The 22177-nt window shown below is 41.0% G+C and overlaps 2 protein-coding genes across 3 annotated transcripts in view; one reads left to right on the top strand and one right to left on the bottom strand.

The window, feature by feature from the left end:
- The window catches only part of pcca (propionyl-CoA carboxylase subunit alpha), a 60273-nt gene extending 56193 nt beyond the window's left edge, over window positions 1-4080 (top strand). The window contains exons 22-23 of the mRNA XM_048197103.1: window positions 1254-1331; window positions 3098-4080. Of these exons, the coding sequence (XP_048053060.1) occupies window positions 1254-1331; window positions 3098-3166 (147 nt within the window). The 3' untranslated portion in view covers window positions 3167-4080. The remainder of the gene's footprint in view (window positions 1-1253; window positions 1332-3097) is intronic.
- A 436-nt stretch (window positions 4081-4516) lies between these two features.
- marchf4l (membrane-associated ring finger (C3HC4) 4, like) overlaps window positions 4517-22177 on the bottom strand; it is a 52240-nt gene continuing 34579 nt past the window's right edge. For both annotated transcript variants that reach the window (XM_048197104.1, XM_048197106.1), the window contains one exon: window positions 4517-5460. In XM_048197104.1, coding sequence (XP_048053061.1) covers window positions 4994-5460 — 467 coding nt within the window. In that variant the 3' untranslated portion in view covers window positions 4517-4993. The remainder of the gene's footprint in view (window positions 5461-22177) is intronic.

Here is a 22177-nt window from a genome sequence, read left to right on the forward strand (position 1 = left end):
AGACATTATACCAAAGTAATAACTGGTTTAGAGATCGCCATTGATACCTACATTGGCTAAACATAGCTTTGTGAACCTGTCAATGCACAGCAAATGTGATGCTCTGTTAACTAAATGTATTTCTGAAAATTTAAACTTACAGTAGGGATTTTCAGATAAAGCAAAAACACGATTTGGGATGTGGATTAATGGTGTACTCCCTCATTATTTAAATTTTTTTCATTTTGACCAAAATCAATTACATAGTGTAAGTTTAAGTACTCTTGTTTTTTTTTTTCCCCAAAAGAAACAAAAGCCTGTGTTGAAAATAATCACTGAAAGAGTCACTTGTGCTTAGTTGCTGCCACTCTTGGTGCTTTATTAAGCATTAAAGTGTGTCCTGATGTGCTGCCATTGTATTAAATTCACCCAACCAGGTATTCATCAAATTATCTCCTTTTGTGTTCCACAGAACAAAGAAAGTCATACAGGTTTGAAATGACAAGTAAATGAGGACAGAATTTTCTATTTCGAGTGAACTATTCCTTTAAATTACATGATTTGCATGGGGATGACATCATTTGTAAAGCTGACAGTGCACTTCAGTATGACAAAATGCCTCTGTGTGCGCGCGCGTGTTGCTGTCAAGTTGAATTGAATGTGTCCTGACTCAGTTTGTTAATGACTTATATATAATGCACAGACCAACTGGCTCCGACTAATACATCCGAGCCCTTCCAGTAAAACATCTCATTCACTCAGCAACGTTGCACACACACTAGAACACTGCAATGAAGAGCTCTCACGCTGATTAGTCACCACACACACACACACAGCAGTGACGTTTTACACCACCTGATTTTAACACTTCTGCATAGATAAGACAGAAATTAGTCCTTGTGGATGGAGGGAAACGGCAATTCCTCAGTGCTCGCTTATTTCCATAATCCATTTCCCTAATGGAGAGTTTGATAGATATAAACAGAGGTTTCTTTTATTGATTTTGCTCTCACATTACAGTGAGCTTTGTGCGTTTGTTAACCGTTATCACTCTTCTAATGCATGCGCCTTTATGAAATGATATTACAAAATTCCCCTGCTCTTTGTGCTGAGGTCGTTTTATGTACTAGACCTGCACGAGTCTGTGAAGTTAATAAATACGTTGTGAAGGGAGATATTCTGTGAGTCATACATTTAAAGACGTTATTAGAAAGTACTCATTGTGGAATGCCTGTTGTGGTTTTTGTTCTTTTATCTGTGTGTGTGTTTTGAAGGTTGCAGAGGGACAGGAGATTTGTGTGATTGAGGCCATGAAGATGCAGAACAGCATGACCGCAGCTAAGGCAGCCAAGGTGAGCTCACTCACACACATACAGACACAGATATATGTTGATACATAATCCTCCTCACTACTCTGTGCATCATAAATCGATTTGACATAAAGAACATGCTCCTCACATACATTATAGTACCCAACACCATGAGAGACAGAGAGAGAGAGAGACATCAAGGGGCCACAGTCCATTATCCACACTTGTATTCTGACCAGACCACTTAGCTACTTTGAAAAAGTGTCTCCCTTCTTGTCAAAGAGCTGAAACCAGATTGTGGTCATGGTTTTTATGATTCTTTTGATGGACAGCAGTGCTTTATTGTGCTTCATGCCAGGGTTATTATAGTTAACTAAAACCATAAAAAAACATTTTCGTTACTTGAAATAATATAAACTTCAACTGAAAAAAAAAAAAAAAAAAAAAAAAAAAAAAAATATATATATATATATATATATATATATATATATATATATATATATATATATATATATATATATATATATATATATATATATATATATATATCAAGATCTCAGAGTTAAACTGTGTGTGTGTATATATATATACTAAGTGAAAATGAGAAATGTCTTTGCAACACGCTGAAATTTGTGTGTGTGTGTGTGTGTGTGTGTGTATGTATATATATATATATATATATATATATATATATATATATATATATATATATATATATATATATATATACAGTACTGTGCAAAAGTCTTAGGCATGTCAGTATTTTCACCTCCCAAAAAAGGTTTTAAGCCAGTTATTTATTTCTTTTGCTGTAGTGTGTCAATGGGAAATATCCATTCACATTTCCAAACATTCATTTTGCCATTAATTGTAATAATCCACTGAGATTTTTGAATACACAATAAGACTGATAACAGCCGGTGCTCCACACAGTGATCTGATCTCACCATCATCGAATCCATCTGTGATTACATGAAGAAACATGAAACTGAGACAAACCAAATCCAGAAGAACTGTGGCCATGTCTCCGAGAGATTTTAAGAAACCTGCCTCCAAAGCTACCTGAAAAATGATGCCCAAGTGTACCTGGACAAGAGCTGTTTTAAATGCAAAGGGTGGTCACACAAAATATTGTTTTGATTTTTAGTTAATATATGTTAATTGATAAATAAAATCTTATTTATAACAGTATTTTTTACAAAACTTCCTCACTTTACAGCATTTTTACACAAGTGCCTAAAACTCTTCGCAGTACAGTATCTTTGCAGGCAGGTTTCTTCAAACATCATAGAGACACGGCTACAGTTCTCCTGGATTTAGTATATATATATATATATATATATATATATATATATATATATATATATATATATATATATATATATATATATATATATATATATATATATATTTCAGCTTGTTGCAAAACATTTCTTATTTTCAGACCCAGATTACAGACCTCTCTTAAACCATCTGTACACACACACACACACACACACACACACACACACACACACACACACACACACACACACACACACACACACACACACACGTGTATCTCCATTTCAGATGGTTGCAATGATATTTCTCATGTGATTTAATTAAAATGAGAACATAAAACATCTTACCATTTGAGTTTTCTGTCTTTCGTAATGTGGAAGCTTTCAATTTCTAATAAAATCATTTTCTCCATTGTTTCTCTGGGAAGCTTCCTGTTGTGTTTGATTGACATTGATGAATTAGTGAACACAAAAAGCTTTTTCAGACACATGGAACTTTCTCATATAATGCGTGTTGTTGTTCAGGTGAAGAGTGTGCACTGTAAAGCTGGAGATACAGTCGGAGAGGGAGATCTACTCGTGGAACTGGAGTAGCAGGCCATCATCATCTGCAGGTTCAGAGAAGATCATCAGGAACAAACAAAGACACTCGTAGAGTAGATGGAACATTCCTCCATTTGTTCTCTTTCCCCCCTCATGGTTTTACATTTTCTACATTGACTATAATGTATCCATCTTCCTGGAATTCCACTGGATTTCAGTGACGGAAATGTCAAAACACTTACATTCTCTTGTGCCTTGGCCCTCCTTTTTAGGTTTTCTTGTTTCACATGGAACAAAACACAATTTGACATCATCATCATCATCATCATCATCGATAGTATTTAAACACATCTTTAAATGTAGTCAATGAAAGCTGTTGACACACTCACTCCTTCTCTTTCTCTACTCTGTGTACATTTAACCTTGTTTAGAGAAATGCTGTGAATGTTAAAACTCATTTTTAATTATTAGGTTATAGTATGCATGCAATGATTTTTCTGTTCCATGATTATTCAAATATAATATGGCCTATATATACTTTTCACCTTCAAATTGTATATTTAAGTGTTTCTTCAGAATGTACAGATACACACCTCATTTCTTGTCATCAAATGCATTAAACTAGTCCAGAAACATGCAAGCTAATAATGTCACATGATCATATGTGATTATTTCTGCACAAGTTGTTCTTGGGTCTATAGACGCACTATTGAAACATTTCATTTGCTTTCTGCTTTAAAACTGAAAGAAATGGAGGAGTGGACCATTAACAGAAGGGGGAAGCAGATACGATTACTCAGAAACAGACAGTTGTGGTCAGGCTTGGAAGCCAGAAGACCCACCGGCTCTGGTGCTGTTTCCTGTTTTGTATCACTAAGCCACTTAGATCCACTTTCTGCCTGTATTTGTTTTGAGAAAAAAAATAATAAATAAAAGTGTTATAATAAAAATGGGATTAATGTATACATTCCAAGTGCTGTTGATTGTTTGAAGCCCCAGGCTTGGAAAGGAAACAAAATGCATTACTTAAATTAATGATTTGATTGAATATGCTGTGTGACTGGTGTCAACTCATTTCCCTCCTTGCATAAGAGAAACAGACACATACAACAGTTAAACCAGTTGGATTTGTCTTTTTTAATGTAGTAACCTTCTCACATATTTAACAAATGTAAACAAAATATGTCCAAGATTTGCCTCAAATTGAGTCACTTTTTTAGTAGTAGTTTGATTGCTGCACGATGTCTCCACTGTAACGTGGTTTCCTGTTATTGATGTACAAGACTCAAAATCAGAGAGGATTGATTTCCCTAAAAAACTGTAACTGCCTAAAAGTGTAAACACAATAGTTTGATCCTTCAATACCCCATTTGGTTTATTAAGAAACAGATTTAGACTTGCTTATTCTCGAAAGTGCCACATTGACATTTAATAATAGGATTTTATCTGAAAATACAACCTGTAGTAATCTGAAAATCAGTGTGATGCTGCATGTATTACATAAAACACATTTGTTCTTCGCTCTGAGCCATTTTAGCTCAGCAGAGTGGCTGTCAGTGTAGAAACTGGATTGCATTGTTAAGGTTGTGCTTCAGAATGGTCACAGCTCTGACCTTGAGCTGGCAAAAAACTCACACACTCAGAGACTCCACTTCACTGACCTTTGACCTTTCTCAGTGGCTCGCATTTCTAGTATGCAGCTCTATGGCCATAATCTTTTCTGTAGCCACTGCGAAAGAAACTGCTTTCTTGTTTTATTCAATACTGTAAAAAACAGTACAGCACTGCACTGGGTCCTTGGGTAACACAGTTTAATTCTCCTCAGTGAATCCTTTCTATAAATACGTCGCATGCAGAGATTCAACCGTAAACTAGGCCTCACACTGTAGTAACTCTCATGACCAGTTCGCGGTTGCTGTTGCTGGTCTGTCCGCGTGGCTCCTGGGGCCTCAGGTGGTGGCTGAGGAGATGAAGGATGTTGTAAGCACAGTGGTGGTCTGGCAGCGAGGGCTGTCCGTTGCTGGGCTCAGACGAGTCCTGCGGCTCTGTCGTGGCACCTGCTGCCAATGGGACGGAGTTTGTGGTGGGGGTTGCGGTGCCCGCCGCGGCGGCCGCTGCAGCTGCAGCCATGAGGGAGGACGTGGAGGTGGAGGCTTCGCCTTCCGTGCCAGTCGGCCCCATGCGGTGCGTCAGCGGCAGAGAGAAGGTCCGGAATGTGGCACTGGTCTTCTGGTGCTCCTCATTGTCTTTGACCTTGTCATAGTTTAAGACTTTCCACTGTTGATTAACAGCCTGCCAGCGGTTGAAGATGCGAAATACGGAGGGACCCTCGTGGACAATCAGAGCTATAAGAGAAGGATAGACGGATTTGTTAAGTGATGGATAATACACAGTCAGCCGGTGTTGTGAACAAATGGGTCTGCCTTGGAAGAGATTCCATTTGCTGAAAGATCTTGGGTACTTTACAGTGCCTAACTAAAAATACAGATGTAATGTTTTCAAAAAATATTATGCAGTAAAACTGTTTTTAACATTGATAGTAATAAGAGATGTTTTTTTTTTTTTTAACACCAAATCATATCAGAATGATTTCTGAAGGATCATGTGACACTGAAAACTGCTGGCAGCTGAAAAATCACAGGAATAAATTACATTTTAAAACGTTATTTTGAATTGTTATATTTCCCAATATTGTTGCGTAAGAGACATCTTTCTAAAACGTTTTAAAAATTTGAATTACCCCAAGCTTTTGAACAGCAGTGTTATGTAAATACAACCATTAAAGGATTAGTTCACTTTCAAATTAATATTTCCTGATAATGTACTCACCCCCATGTCATCCAAGATGTCTTTCTCTCTTCAGTCGAAAAGAAATTAAGGTTTTTGATGAAAACATTCCAAGATTTTGCTCCATATAGTGGACTTCAATGGCCTCCAGACGGTTCAAGGTCAAAATTACAGTTTCATTGCAGCTTCAAAGCGTTCTACGCGATCCCAGACGAGAAATAAGGGTCTTATCTATAGAAACCATCACTCATTTTCAAAAAAAAAATTAAAATTTTATACATTTGATTTGAACCATAAATGCTCATCTTGAACTAGCTGTTCTTCTTCTTTCTCTCTATTAGAATTCCGGCAGTGTAGACGCTGCTAAGTGTATTACTGCCCTCCACAGGTCAAAGTTTGAACTAATTGTTATATACTTGCACTAGCATTTTATATATGACAATTTAGTTCAAACTTTGACCTGAGGAGGGCAGTAATACACTTAGCAGTGTCTACACTGCCGGAATTATAATAGAGAAGAAGAAGAGAGCTAGTTCAAGAAGAGCATTTATGGTTAAAATGTATAAAAATGTATTTTTTTTTTTTTTTAGAAAATGAGTTACGGTTTCTCTAGATAAGTCCTTTATTCCTCGTCTGGGATCGCATAGAACGTTTTGAAGCTGCAATGAAACTGAAATTTTGACCTTCAACCGTCTGGAGGCCATTGAAGTCCACTATAAGGAGAGTAATCCTGGAATGTTTTAATCAAAAACCTTAATTTCTTTTCAACTGAAGAAAGAAAGACATGAACATCTTGGATGACGGGTGAGTAAATTATCAGGAAATTTTATTTTGAAAGTGAACTAATCATTTAATATCTTTTAAATGATATGCTTAAAGCATTCGATAAGAAAAAATAATCCATTACTGTGTCCAATAAAACATCCTAGCAACAAGGCAAACCCCGCAACAATATTACACTGATATTAATACTTAATTTTCACTTTTGATTAGTAGTGTAATGGATCGCAAAACTCACGTTTCGGATCATATTACGATTTTCAAGTCATGGAACGGATCATTTTTCGCATCAGCAATAAATAAATAAAATACAAATAAAAATGGGGGGTTTTAAGACAAATGTAACTTTGCTTAACATTTAACTTAACACTTTAAGTACTTTGATACCACAGCAAAAACTCCTAACTCCAAACATCATTAAAGACAAGTGAACAGACACTAAACAAGCGAATACACGAATTAAAACATCGATAAACATATAGAACAGTTACAAATAAAGTTAGGTCAAACAGTAGAATTCATGTACAGAAATGTAATAATATAAATATAATTGTAATTGTAATAATTTCACTGTGTAAATTAAATATAGATTAATCATTGTTAAAATTGTTTTGTTGTTTGACAATTAATGACAATTATTTTTAGGCTGCTGTCACTAAATGCACGGAACCAATATGATGAAACGCATCCGATTTCTTTCTCAAGTTATCTCAACTATTTAGGTTCACTTAAGACTTTGACTGTATACAAGAACACTTGTCGAGATGGGGATTTTGAGATCATTTTTTGTGTGTACGTGTTGGTTCAAGCTCAAGGAGTCGTGAAACAGAGCTCGGTTATGTGTTCACGCGCCATCTGAAAGGCGCCTCTGTGAGCGTGCACAGTGTGCACAGAAAACAACATGCAATTGTGAAATTTGCCTCTTCATGCATTTGAATTGTTTAATGCTTGAGCCTTCAGATTAGCTCAAGAACAGTGCGTAGAGAGCTTCATGGAATGGGTTTCCATAGCCGAGCAGCTGCATCCAAGCCGTACATCACCAAGTGCAATGCAAACCATCGGATGGAGTGGTGTAAAGCTCACCACCACTGGACTCTGGAGCAGTGGAGACCTGTTTTCTGGAGTGACAAATCACGCTTCTCTGTCTGGCAATCCGATGGACAAGTCTGGGTTTGGCGGTTGCCATTAGAACAGTACTTGCCTGACTGCATTGTGCCAAGTGTAAAGTTTGGTGGAGGGGGATTATGGTGTGAGGTTGTTTTTCAGTGTTTGAGCTTGGCCCCTTAGTTCCAGTGAAAGGAACTCTTAATGCTTCAGCACACCAAGACATTTTGGACAATTTCATGCTCCCAACTTTGTGGGAACAGTTTGGAATGGCCCCTTCCTGTTCCAACATGACTGCGCACCAGTGCACAAAGCAAGGTCCATAAAGACATGGATGAGTGAGTTTGGTGTAGAGGAACTTGACTGGCCTGCACAGAGTCCTGACCTCAACCCGACAGAAAACCTTTGGGATGAATTAGAGCGGAGACTGCGAGCCAGGCCTTCTCGCCAACATCAGTGCCTGACCTAACAAATGCGCTTCTAGAAGAATGGTCAAAAATTCCCATAAACACACTCCTAAACCTTGTGGAAAGCCTTCCCAGAAGAGCTGAAGCTGTTATAGCTGCAAAGTGTGGGCTAACTCCATATTAAACCCTACAGATTAAGAATGGGATGTCATTAAAGTTCATGTGCACATAAAGGCAGGTGTCCCAATATTTTTGGCAATATAGTGTATCTTTGCAGTTTTTTTACACACACACACACAGACTGCTACTATCTTCCCCCTTTCGATTTTCACTTTCTGAGCTCTGATGACAGTGAAGCTCACTTTTTTTCATCTCTCTGTGAATGTGAGATTACAAAGGCTTGTATTTTGTAGAGTTGAAACCGATCTCTGATCACTCTGAAAGGCTAGTGGTCTCCCTAGAGCCCTGAGGTTCTCCTCTCACTCTAGCTGCTCCAGAATCAATGAGACAGACCACTAACAGACGTTATCACTGTATACTGCAGACCACTAAAACAAGCAGCGTGTGAGAAGGTAATAATAACCCACGGGTTTCAATCGACTTTTCTACAACAGCCTAAGCCAAAGCCCTGCACTTGAGATAACTGTAAATGCTGGAAATGAAACAAGACTGCACCAAATTTGTTCCACCTTTCATATCACATAAGTCATATTTGTTCAGTTAAATGGGAGGAAGAGCATTAATCTTGGTGTTGATGCTATAGTGGTTGCTGCTATTAGCTTTATTGGAACAGATAACCGGAGTTTCAGTAGACAGAGCAGAATTAATGTGTCCACAGTGGCATTTATATGCAGCAAATGTGTACGAGTTGAAATTAGGTTGTGGAGGAGTTTATTAGCGTTCCAGCATCATGAAGATGCTATTGCTGCTGCAACCTGATTTTCCATACTCTCTTTCATTCTCTTTCTTTCTCTCTCTCTCACTCTTCCCCAGTTGGACTGCATATCCTCTCATTACAAGGAGAGAATGTGAGACATGTATTGATTTAACACACACACACACACACACTGACAAACACGCACATTTTCCTTGCGCCGAGAGGATAGCTGAAGGAAATTCTCAGGGCAAAGCTTGAATTTTTATCAGCAGTTTATTCTGCTGTAGTGTGGGATTTTTTGGCTCCCAACCAGTCCCACAGTGGATGGGAACAGGGCTCAGCTGTGAAAAGCCACCTGTCTCTTCTCTTAGCTTCACTCTCCATCTTTCTCTCGTTCTCCTTCCTTTTTTGTTCCCATACTGCTTTCCCTGTCAGATGAATCTACATTATGGCAGATGATATTAAACTAATGACTATAATTAGGCACAATATTATGTCATATTTCAATATTAAGCTGAAAGCTGTATGAGTAAGAGCTCATCCCATCTGAGCAATCTTGAAAATGAACTACAATACTTATTGGGTAGATAAAAAAATAATAATATGCTGTAAAATACTAATGAAACACTTTTAGAAAAGCTTTATAATGTTTCTTGCATTGTCACATCAAGCAAAATGAATTTTAACGTAACATTCTTAAGTAAACTGCACATATAAATATTAGATAACAGTGACAAATTCAAATGATTTGTATTTACTTAAAGAAATTTTGTCAGCTTTACTTGAATTTATTTTGTTCATACAACTAAATTGTTATTTGTACAAATTACTCAACATAGTTGCGTGGAACCAGCTTGACACTGCTTTTTTTTTTTAAAGCTGCTGTCCGTAAGTTTTGCCTCTTTGTCGCCATCTCAGTTTGAAACCTGCAATTGCAGTTATATACGGACTTATTATCGTTATTAACGTTAACGTTATTATCGTATGGTGTCAATCACCACACCAGTGTGGATACTGTACTTCAGAAACATAGATTCTTCATCTTTGAAGTATGACCAAAATAAGAATTTTCACCAAAAATGTCATCTGAACAAGTAAGTAACATGTCAGCCACTTTTGTTCTGACCATCTGAGGAAAAAAGCATTAGGCCTACAATAAAATGTGCTGCCAATGGTGATTAAATCTAACGATCGATTAGCTCGGATCATGCCAAACTGTGCAAATTATTATTACTGTTATACTTTGTTCTCAAACTGTTAATGTTTACAACATTTGCTTTTGATTACGGGTGAATCTCCAGTTGTCATCTTTCTGGATTACAATCCGCCATCAAAATCATAAGTTTAATTATTGCAGCTGCTGTGAGAAAAGGCTATAAATGATCCGCTACAAGCAGCATCCTCACGATATAGCTACTAGCTGGGACTCTTTCCTTTCCGTTTACAGATGTGACATAATGACGCAAAGATGAACGGCTGCATGCTTGAATTTCCCACGGAAACCCACCAGTACTGCTCTTATATATGTTATACTGTATGTTATATGTTATAATATAAGCTTACCGTTGTGAATCGAGCTAAGGTAAGGAGATAGTCTTGAACACTGGCTGGTTATGTACATGCTCAACAATTGATTGTGGATCATTTTTAACCAAAAAATGTTACGGACTGCAGCTTTAAGTAAATAAAATTTCCAACAATCTAACTATTTTGTATGATGTCAAAAACAATCATTTGATCACAGTTTTAAATCAGTTGAACTGATTCGAACTTTATGAAATGATACTGGTATTACTTATTTGTAAGTAATGATGATAGTATAGTTTTATTGGTAGCTGAAAGCATCAACAATTATCCAAAATATTGTATTTTGGATAAAAGCATCAGCTAAACGAATAAATAAAAATGTTGTGAGATACCTTGTTCGTAATACTCTCAGAGGACCTGATGCCCCCTTCCTGTCAGGAGAGGAAATAATAAAAGGCTAATGCTATTCTCAGTGATAGTGTTTCAATGAAACGATCGCCTTTAGGCATTATCTCCATTCTCTCCACCTAATCAGACAGAATGGACTCTTGTTCGGTCTCCCTCCCAGTCTGGCTGCTTAAAGAGACAGAGCGATACATCAGAGTGAGAAACTCTTGAGGAGCTCTGCCATTGATCTACAGCATGCACACGCACAAACGGATGAGCCACTAAAACAATCTCGACATCACCATTGTTCAGCTCCATCCCATTCACCCTCTCTCCTTTTTCTTGCAGTAGCGATTACCCAAGATAGTGCCGCTCTGAGAAAAGCTCATTATTCCCTCTGAGCCACTGGAAAGGTGAAACAGCCATTCTACTTCAGCATCTGCAGCTCTGTGATGCCCATTTAGACTGCAGGCACTAGGCGGCAGATATTTTACGTTGCAGCTGACATTTGTGGATGTTAAGGAGAGGGCTGCAGTTGTTGACACTCTTGCTGTAATTCCTATATGACTTTATGTCCGATCTGCAATACATCAGCATAAAGAGCTGTCTGAACCTCATACATCAAACTGCAGCTATAGTGCAGGCACTCTGTCCAATACCAGTGCATTTATTCAAATGGCCATGTTCACACAGCAGCAGTACTAAATATAGTTGTTCCTACACATTTTTGCTTTGAAACTTTTTAAGACTTAAAGGTGCTAAAGAGGATCTTTTCGTCGACTGAGAAACCAAAGACTTGTTACTGAGTTTTTGAAATGAGCGCATGCGTAAGAACAACCCCCCTCCTTCACAGCTCATTTCAAGGGAACGCCTCCCAAAACTCGTGCACGAGTATTTGAACACGAGTGTTTACCACCGGCATTCGCTGTGTCGTGTTAGTGGATCCATTATGTCGGACTCACCGCAGGTAACTCATAATCTGCAGTTGTTACTTCTGTCTCCTGACAAAAACATTGCATGCAGCGCCTGTGCAGTGTGGAAAGTTACTGGAGCGCGCACAAGGAACGTCATGGTCTCTCACAAAGAACGTCATGGCAGTGATTGACAAGCCAGAGGGCCAATCCGCGCACGTCTCTCACAAGGAACGTCACGGCAGTGATTGACAAGCCAGAGGGCCAATCGTTTACGCGATGATCGCGTAAAGGATTGGCTGATGTTTTTAAGGCCCTACCTCATACACAGATGATGTATATTAATATTATTCCTTTCAGTGCACCTAATAAATAGTCTTTTATCAGTTAGTAAAGACAGTTTCAAGTAATATTGCAAAAATGTTTAAAACAAAACATCCTCTTTAGCACCTTTAAGACATTAGATGAAATTTCAATGAAAAATGGTTCATTATCTGTTGTCAGTAGTGTAGTGACAACTCACACTGAAGTCTCTTTCAAACCAAGCAGCTTTTTGTTGGTCAGTGTAGCAAATTTGTGTGACCAACTTAACCCGATATGAAATCTGCACAGAAAAAACGTAGGAAAGTGAAATGAAAAAAAAAAAATCGCAAGGTCTAAAGATGTGTTTTTCAAAAGTTGAACTTCTTTTAACATGGTTTTTAGAACGACGTGTCATGCATGAGATGCAGCAAAATACATGAGACCTGAGTGCAATTGTCAAACACGTCTGTCTAGTGGATGTTTACCAAAAATAATGGTGAATAGCGCCGTGGAATGCAAAAATGTTGTTCTGTAAATGGTCCCTTAGGGTGCTTTCACACTGGCACTTCTGGTGGGCACTCAAGTTTTATTTAAAAATGTAGTCTAGGGACAGTTCATGTGAACTCCGGTACCTTTTTCTGCTGATAACGCGATAACTGCAACACAATAGTTTATATGTGAACCACTGAATGACATATGATTTGGACAAATTTTGTGTGTGTACATTTTTGTGTGTGATGTTCAGTGCTGATGCTTTGGAAACAAACTGGAATCAAACCCAAAGGTTCAAAAACCATAAAAATGTGCAAAAGTGAAGCAAGCAACTATCCATTTTGCTGCATTTTCCTACTAAGGAGTAAACAGATGTCACTTTGATGACAGTTGTACCATGGTTCTGACCCAAAGAATACAGTGTTTGTTTGGACCAAGCAATTGAACCAGGTATGAATCCAAGTGTACTTTCAACCGTATTTACAAACGTGTGACTCGCAAATGATCCTGTTCATACAACAGTTGAGCTTACACTTGTCTGTGTGAATGAACAGCCAAAGTTGAGGCTCGTTTCTGTTCTCGCAAAAGTTGTAAATACTGCCTGTATCAGTGACGAAAATAAATATCAGAAGTGGTGACTTTCATAACACTGGAAAGTCTCATTACAGTTAACATGACTTTATTTGATAAACGAGCCCAATAGAGGGATGAATTCATCCATTATCCAACAGTGGCATTGAATTGTTGAGTGTGGAGCAAAGCATTCAGGAGGGATCCAGACCACAAAACTGATAAAGGCTTTGATGGAAGACAGTGTTTGGAAGGGTTCATAACTCCATCTCTGTGAATTATTGGAAACCCCACAGGAATACACAAAATACATACGTCAAGTGTGTGTGCAGTGTAGACTGCCTATAGCACTGTATGACATGACAACTAGTTTTCCAGAGTCCATTTATCCAATATAGGCTAACCAAAATAAGGTAGTGAGTTTGCCTATAGAATATATTTAGGACTCTAAAATGTGACTAACTGCTGTTTATACTGCTACTGTGTGGACATTTCCCTATACCGGTATCTGTCATGTCACTGACATACAAAAACCTGGAAATTAGGGGAAAATAGGGGTTTTGAGTGAACAGAGAGACTCTGTCTGTTTAGACGAGAGAGAGAGAGAGAGAGAGAGAGAGAAGTGGATGGAACCAAATAATTTTTGGCTGCATATCTAAGAAAATAAAAAGAGCAGGAATTATCTCAAATAATTTAGAAATAAAAATTAAATTTTTAAGTCTCAATGCAAAGTCTGATTTTTTCGTTATCTGTTGCAGTGGTTACAGGCATTGCTCAACACTATTGGGAGTTAAGGTGCAGTCACATTTACCATTGCTCTGTGAAATTTTGCAGGCAAAATCCAGTAATTTCAATAGAAATCTGTGGAATCAGGAATTTCGCATGAAGGTAAAAATATATATATATATTCCATATAGATTGGAATATAGGTTCAAGAGAATCACAATTTGCCATGTTAGCAGTGTTTATATGTGAATAAAAGCTTAAATTAAATATGTTCATGTCATCATGTCTCTTCAGAAGATTGATTTGTTTGATTCATATGGATAACTTTTACGATATCTTTATGTACTTTTTTAAAGTTGATTACAAATGTTGGTAAGAGAATATTAAAAATATCTTGACTTGTATTCTGAAGATGAACGAAACCCTTGCGATTTGCGATGACATGAGTGTGAGTAAACAATATTTAGGTGAACTATCCCACAATCAACCTCACATTTCTGTTTTCTCCCAAACAGTTGTTGTTCTATAACAGGTCTGAAAAAGCTGAACCCCCCCCCTTTTTTTTGCTAAGTGCTGCTCTAGTTTTAGCTGCAGTAACACCCCACCCCCCATTCTCTCTTAAAGTGGTTTTGTTACAACAATGCAAATCTAAGCTGTTCAGCTGATGCTTAATTGAAAAAAATTTTATCATTTAATTAGAAGCACATTCCCTCTGAGAGACAAAAAGACTGATACAATGTGTGTGCGCGTGCTATTTACTGCCTCAATTGTATGCGGATCATGAGGGAGCAGTGTGTATTTTCTCTCATAGCAATGCATTAGAAGAATCACCCCTTAAGCTGGCCTGATTAGACTATCTCATAGTCTTGCCTTTCCTCCAGAGATCAAACTCATCATGTCCTTCGCTGTAATACTTTATACCACTGTGACAATGCATTACATACCATAGAACATCCTAAATATTTCATCTATTCACTTCCAAATTACATATGACAATTGTTATATCACTGCAATGCACCCTATTCACTCTGAAGGACAGAGCTCCTGAATTGAGAGGGATTTGCTCTCATAGGTGATGCATTTAGAACAAATATACTACTGAACCTTCATTTTGTGGAAAGTATACTTTTGCATCAAATATCAATGCTTTATAATTCTCTTTCAACTGATTGGAGTCCTTGGCTGCATGAGAACAAGTGAGCATTTTAGAATCTATGGCGAAATCACATAAATGGCAAACAAACTGCAAAATTGCTTCCTTTAACTGATGATTGTTTTTACGCTGTAACGGCTTTGGGAAAGAGAAAATGAGTTGAAGGGTCACTAACAAAGGTTTTTTTTGTTTTGTTTTTTGTTACTGTATTAAGTTTTTTGATATACTTTAACAAAGTATTTTTATTTTGGGAAACTTTTACTTCACTACATTCCACAGCATAATATTTTACTTTTTACTCCACTACATTTCATAAAAACATGCCATTCCTTGTTACTTGAACTGAACGAAATGCGATAGCAGTGTCCGATTCATGAACGAGATGATTCTTTTCAATTAACCTGTTGTAAATTGGTTCGCAAATCACACTTTATGATTTATTTGAGAATTGGACTGATCTGATTGCAGCTCTTCTTGAGTCATCTGATTCAATGATCTGGTCAGAGTGAGTTTTCAGGAAACAATTCACAAGTCTGACTCAAAATTAGATGAGAATGTGAGATCCTCGGAGCGTGAGTGTGACTGACGGCAAAACGTAAGTAAATGAAAATCATATTTAGTTGTTTGTGAACTAAATGTTGTAAAAGAGTGAGCTGTTTAAGCACATTGTATGAAATGCTTGAATGTGGACATGTTCATATTTGTGAATTACCATCTGAGCGGGGTATGCCTAACGTTAAAATAACGCAAATTAATGCCCATGCATCTTCCCTGCTGCCATAACAGTTTCAAATGACGTTTTTTCTTAAAATGTTAACACATTTTGCACTGTATGTGTAACGGAGCAGACTCAGAATAATCCATGTGCAGCTTTATTAGAAAATCGTAGTCGTACAGGCAGGGGTCAAACAATGGCAGAGGCAGTATAAGAGGCAAGACAAACTCGGAATCGGGGACAGGCAGAGGGTCAGGGCTGGCGGCAGACAGAGTAGGGTAATCCAGAAGGCAGGCAAACAGTTCACAAGGCAGGCAGCGGGCAGAATCAGAATAATCAGAACAGTCCAGGGTCATACACAAGAGAAACTAACACAGGGAAATAACGCTCAGAATTGTTGGCCGGGGCAAAACAAGACTTCGCGACTGGCAGTGGATGTATGAGTCTTTTATAGTCCAGGATGATATGGATCAGGTGGTGGGCTAATCAAGAGAGCAAAGGAATGTGGGTAATGTAGTCCGAGGATGGTTAGTATTCAGGAGATGGTGCCCTCAGGTGGCGATCAGAGGGAGCCACAGAGGTCGTATTCGTGACAGAGCCCCCTCCCTGCGAGCGGCTCCTGAAGCGAGGAGGCGGACGGCGCCGGGGTCTTCCACGAGGTCGAGGGGCCGGTCGCTCCGGATGGGTCCTGTGGAAATCGGTGATGAGGTTGGGATCCAGAATATCGTTGGCATTTACCCAGGACCGCTCCTCCGGGCCAGACCCCTCCCAGTCGACTAGATACTGCAGCAAGCGGCCCCGGCACCTGGAATCCAGCAGTTCGTGGACCTGGTAAGCCTCCTCGCCTTCGATGATGAGGGGAGGAGGTCTCTGGTCACCGACCCCCTCTAGGTTCTCCCCTCCTCTCGGACCACCTGCGGGCTTAAGCAAAGAGACATGGAAAGTGGGTGAGATACGATATTCAGGAGGTAACTCTAAACGGAAGGAGACTGGAGTGATCTGGCGAATGATTTTGAATGGACCCACGTACCTAGGGTTGAGCTTTCTGCAGGGAAGTAGAAGACGAAGGTTACGGGTGGAAAGCCAGACCCACTGGCCAGGACGATACCCAGGGGCTGGACGACGAGTTCGGTCAGCTTGTTCCTTCTGACGTCTGACTGCTCTTTGAAGGTGAACGTGAGCCTCATTCCAGACTGCCTTGCTTCTGCGGAGCCAGCTGTCCACAGCGGGGAGATCGGTGGGGTCGCCTGACCAAGGGAACAGAGGTGGCTGGTATCCCAGGATACACTTGAAGGGTGTGAGTCCCGTAGCTGGTTTCAGGAGCGAGTTCTGAGCATATTCGGCCCAGAACAGATACCGACTCCAATCGGTCTGATTCTGGTGACAGTAAGAGCGGAGGTAACGGATGAGCTCCTGGTTCATTCTCTCTGCCTGGCCATTGGCCTCTGGATGATAGCCCGAAGTCAGGCTGATGTTGACATTCAACCTCTGGAAGAAGGCTGCCCACAGGCGTGAAGTGAACTGGGGTCCTCTATCAGAAACAATGTCCTCCGGGAGACCATAGAACCGGAATACTTGGTTGCACAGCTGTTCAGCGGCCTCTAGGGCGGATGGTAATTTAGGCAGAGGAATGAACCGACAGGCCTTTGAGAAGCGATCCACTACAGTGAGGATGGTGGTGAAACCCTGAGAGTTGGGTAAGTCCGTGACAAAGTCTATGGTGATATGTGACCATGGGCGTTGTGGTATGGGCAGTGGCTGAAGAAGACCGGCAGGCAGTTGTCGGGGTGATTTTGTGGTTTGACATATGTGACAGTTCTGAATGTACTGAATGGCATCTGATTGCAGAGAAGGCCACCAGAAACGGTTACTAACCAGTTGAGCAGTGGCGGTGATTCCGGGATGGCCAGCACTGGGTGAGGTGTGTATCATGTGTAGGACTCGCTGACGCAGAGGTGCAAGTACATAGGTGAGTGACGCAGGACATTCAGCTGGTGACGGATCTGTGAGTTGAGCGTTGTTAATCTCGGTCATGATGTCCCATTGTATAGGTGCCAGGACGATGGACGAAGGGAGAATGGGTTCCTTGGTGGGTGGTGAAAGAGAAGATTCGAACTGGCGTGATAAAGCATCAGCTTTGACATTCTTGGATAGGTCACAGTGAAAACGAAACGAGTAAAGAACAGTGCCCATCGAGCTTGGCGGTGGTTAAGCCGCTTAGCGGCTCGCAGGTATTCCAGATTGCGGTGGTCGGTCAGTACAGTGAAAGGGTGCTTACTTCCCTCCAGCCAGTGTCGCCATTGTTCTAATGCAGACTTGATAGCCAGAAGTTCTCGATCTCCCACATCATAGTTCTGCTCGGCGGGATTTAGTTTACGTGAGTAATAGGCACAGGGAAACATTTTGGGAGGACTGCCATGCCGTTGGGAGAGTATAGCCCCAATGCCCGTGTTGGAGGCATCTACCTCTACAATGAACTCGCGTTCAGGATCGGGATGGTGAAGGATGGGAGCGGTGGTAAACAACTGTTTCAGATTCTGGAAAGCTTCTGAAGCGACACCGGACCAGACGAGTCTTGAGGTTCCCTTCTTTATCATTGAAGTGAGCGGAGCGGCGACCAGACTGAAGTTTCTGATGAACCGGCGATAGAAATTAGCAAATCCCAGAAAGCGCTGAAGTTCCTTAACGTTTGACGGCAACGGCCATCTCAGCACTGCCTGAACCTTCTTGTCATCCATGGCCACCCCCTCCGCACTGATAATGTATCCCAGAAAGGAAGTGGAGGTCTGATGGAACTCACATTTCTCAAGCTTGGCGTATAGGTGATGATCGATGAGTCGTTGGAGAACAGCGCGGACCTGCTGGATGTGTTCCGTGAGGGTGTTAGAGTAGATAAGGATATCATCAATGTATACTATAACCCACTTGTTGAGCATGTCTCGGAATACATCATTTATGAAGGCTTGAAAGACGGACGGACTGTTGACCAGGCCGAACGGCATGACCCGATATTCATAGTGCCCAGTGGTGGTTGAGAAGGCTGTCTTCCACTCGTCCCCCTCCCTGATGCGGATGAGATTGTACGCACTTCGGAGGTCCAGTTTTGTGAAGAAGCGGGCTGATCGGAGTTGTTCAAGAGCTGCGGGAACCAGAGGCAGAGGGTAGCGGAATTTTACTGTTACTTCGTTGAGACCACGGTAGTCAATACAGGGTCTTAAACCTCCATCCTTCTTCTTTACGAAAAAGAACCCGGCGGATGCAGGAGAGGTGGATGGACGAATGAAGCCCTTTGCTAGTTCCTCCTCGATGTAACGCTGCATAGCTTCTGATTCCGGTTGTGACAGTGGGAAGATACGGCCCCTGGGTGGCGTGGAACCAGGAAGAAGATCGATGGCACAGTCACTGGGACGATGAGGTGGTAATTGGGCTGCCTGGGTCCTGCTGAATGCAACTGAGAGGTCTGAATATTCATTGGGTAGTTGGTCACCGACAGACGGGGATTCGTGAGTGTGTGGACGCGTGGGGGACCGGATACAGGTTTTGTGGCACTCCTCGGACCAGTGAATTATCTGGTTTTCAGCCCAGGAGATCTGTGGGTTGTGTTTGCGCAGCCATGGTAGTCCGAGGATGATTGGCTTTTGTGGGGAATCGATGATAAAAAAACGTATGGTCTCTTTATGCAGTGAGCCGACTTGTAGGATGACGTCATCGGTGGTTAATTTCACCTGTCCAGTCCCCAGGGGGCGTCCGTCTAACGCTGCCACTGATAACACAGAATTACAAGGTATTAGCGGAATATCTTTAGACTTGGCGAAATTAAGGTCCATGAAATTGCCTGCTGCTCCAGAGTCGATCATGGCTAACGTGTGTATGGATTCATCATTAAACAAAAGTTCTGCCGGAATTTCAATGGTAGGCGAGGTTGAAGTAGGACTCACCATAGATGAAGATCGACTGGGAGGACGAGTGGGGCACGATGATCTCATGTGGCCGGGCTGACCGCAGTAAAGGCACAGCCTCTGTTGCAAACGCCTTTCTCGTTCCTCAGAAGACAGGTGAGTAGAGCCGATCTGCATAGGTTCAGTCTCCGCTGCGGTTGGTGTGGGTAGAGGTATGGATGTAGTCGCGGCATGACGGGCTGGGCGGCGTGAGCGGATTAGGTTATCAACCCGGATGGCTAATTTAATGAAGCTGTTGAGCAAGCGCCCCTCATCTCGGCATGCCAGCTCCGACTGTAACTCAGAGTTAAGTCCCTTTCGGAAGAGTAGTTTAAGGGTGTCATCAACCCATGAGGTTTGTGCTGCGAGTGTGCGAAATGTCAGAGCATAATCCGCAGCAGTTTGTCTGCCCTGACGAAGAGCCAAAAGCAACTCACCAGCCTCCTTTCCGCCCTCAGCATGCTCAAACACCTCACGGAAGTGCCGTAGAAACTCCTTGAATGATGTGAACGAGGACTGGCCACTATTCCACACCGTGGTAGCCCATTCCAAAGCCCTCCCGGTGAGTAAAGAGCAGACGAACGCAATGCGACTCACATCATTGGGGTACAGAGCCGGTTGTTGAGTCAGGAACAGTGAGCATTGCAGCAGGAAGCCCTTGCAACGAGCGGGTGAACCATCATACTTCTCTGGGAAGGCTAGACGGGGACTGCTAGTGGTCGTGACAGGTGTGACAGACGCCGTGGGTGGCGTGGTTGATGGCGGACTGGCGTCTACTGGCGGGGCGCGCATACTCTGTAGAGTTTTGACCAGCTCTTCTGTGATAGAGGTAAGACGAGTTAGTTGCTGTTGGTGGACAGCTAAAACACTTGCCTGAGTAGAGAGTTCAGTCGACAGACGGTGTAAAGCCGCTGGATCTTGGTCTGGCGAAGTCTTCTGTAACGGAGCAGACTCAGAATAATCCATGTGCAGCTTTATTAGAAAATCGTAGTCGTACAGGCAGGGGTCAAACAATGGCAGAGGCAGTATAAGAGGCAAGACAAACTCGGAATCGGGGACAGGCAGAGGGTCAGGGCTGGCGGCAGACAGAGTAGGGTAATCCAGAAGGCAGGCAAACAGTTCACAAGGCAGGCAGCGGGCAGAATCAGAATAATCAGAACAGTCCAGGGTCATACACAAGAGAAACTAACACAGGGAAATAACGCTCAGAATTGTTGGCCGGGGCAAAACAAGACTTCGCGACTGGCAGTGGATGTATGAGTCTTTTATAGTCCAGGATGATATGGATCAGGTGGTGGGCTAATCAAGAGAGCAAAGGAATGTGGGTAATGTAGTCCGGGGATGGTTAGTATTCAGGAGATGGTGCCCTCAGGTGGCGATCAGAGGGAGCCACAGAGGTCGTATTCGTGACAGTATGTGATATCTGTTTTTATATTGTATATTTGACAAAACATTTACAAACATTTCTTCATTTTTAAATATTACATGATATATTTTGTTATTTTTACCTGTTTGCACACTTGAATTATCAGTAATTATTAGTAGTTTGACAAGTTATGGTTATAAAATAAAATGTTTTCTTACTTGCAGATAAATGTGAAACTAGTGTTGGCAACTTGACAATTCATAATAATTCATAAAAATGTCAGGCTGACCTGTAAGCTCTATCTGCGTATCTAGTACTTTTTACTTTTAATACTTAAAGTCCCCCTGTAGTCAAATATTTTATCTCTTAAAACTCATCTTTGTTGTCTGGCTATCACCAGACCAGGCTCAATTTAAAATTGAACATTGGTCTGGGGAGTCTGTATGTATTTCCTACTGCACAAGAGGCGTGATCAACGAGCATTATTCACGCAATTGGATAGTCCTTCAACCAATCAGATCAACGATCCGGGTGACGTACTTTTGCAGAGCGACGCGAAAACTCCAGACAGGTTTAGTTTGTATTGGTTTGTAGCATTGATCAGCGGTTTGCAGAAGCAGCAATGGCATCGAGCGATTTTTGCAGGTTGTGCAAAAAACATGAAATTGAGTGGCATTTACACCCAGTCGAGCGATTTGTTTGCTAAACTAAAGAAGTCATTTAGCATCATTGAGAGGTTAAAAGGAATTGGACTGACGGTCGTGCGAGAGACGTCATCTTGTTATACCCGCCCAGAGCCATGGAAAGAGATCTGTACCCGCCAATAGCGAGCAAGGTGGATAAGCCAGTCTGTGATTGGTTCCCGCAAAAGTGTAACAGATGCAGCAGAAATGAATGTACGGGTTTCCAGACTGAGTTGCCGGGCGAAATCAAATCGCCGGCAGATCAGGCTGGGTTTACCCAGTCTATCATCTTTGATCACCAAAGTGAAATATTAAAAAAAAAAAAAAATTCCTGTG

The sequence above is a fragment of the Megalobrama amblycephala genome, linkage group LG7 (genome assembly GCF_018812025.1).
Source record: "Megalobrama amblycephala isolate DHTTF-2021 linkage group LG7, ASM1881202v1, whole genome shotgun sequence".
Classification (NCBI taxonomy): domain Eukaryota; kingdom Metazoa; phylum Chordata; class Actinopteri; order Cypriniformes; family Xenocyprididae; genus Megalobrama; species Megalobrama amblycephala.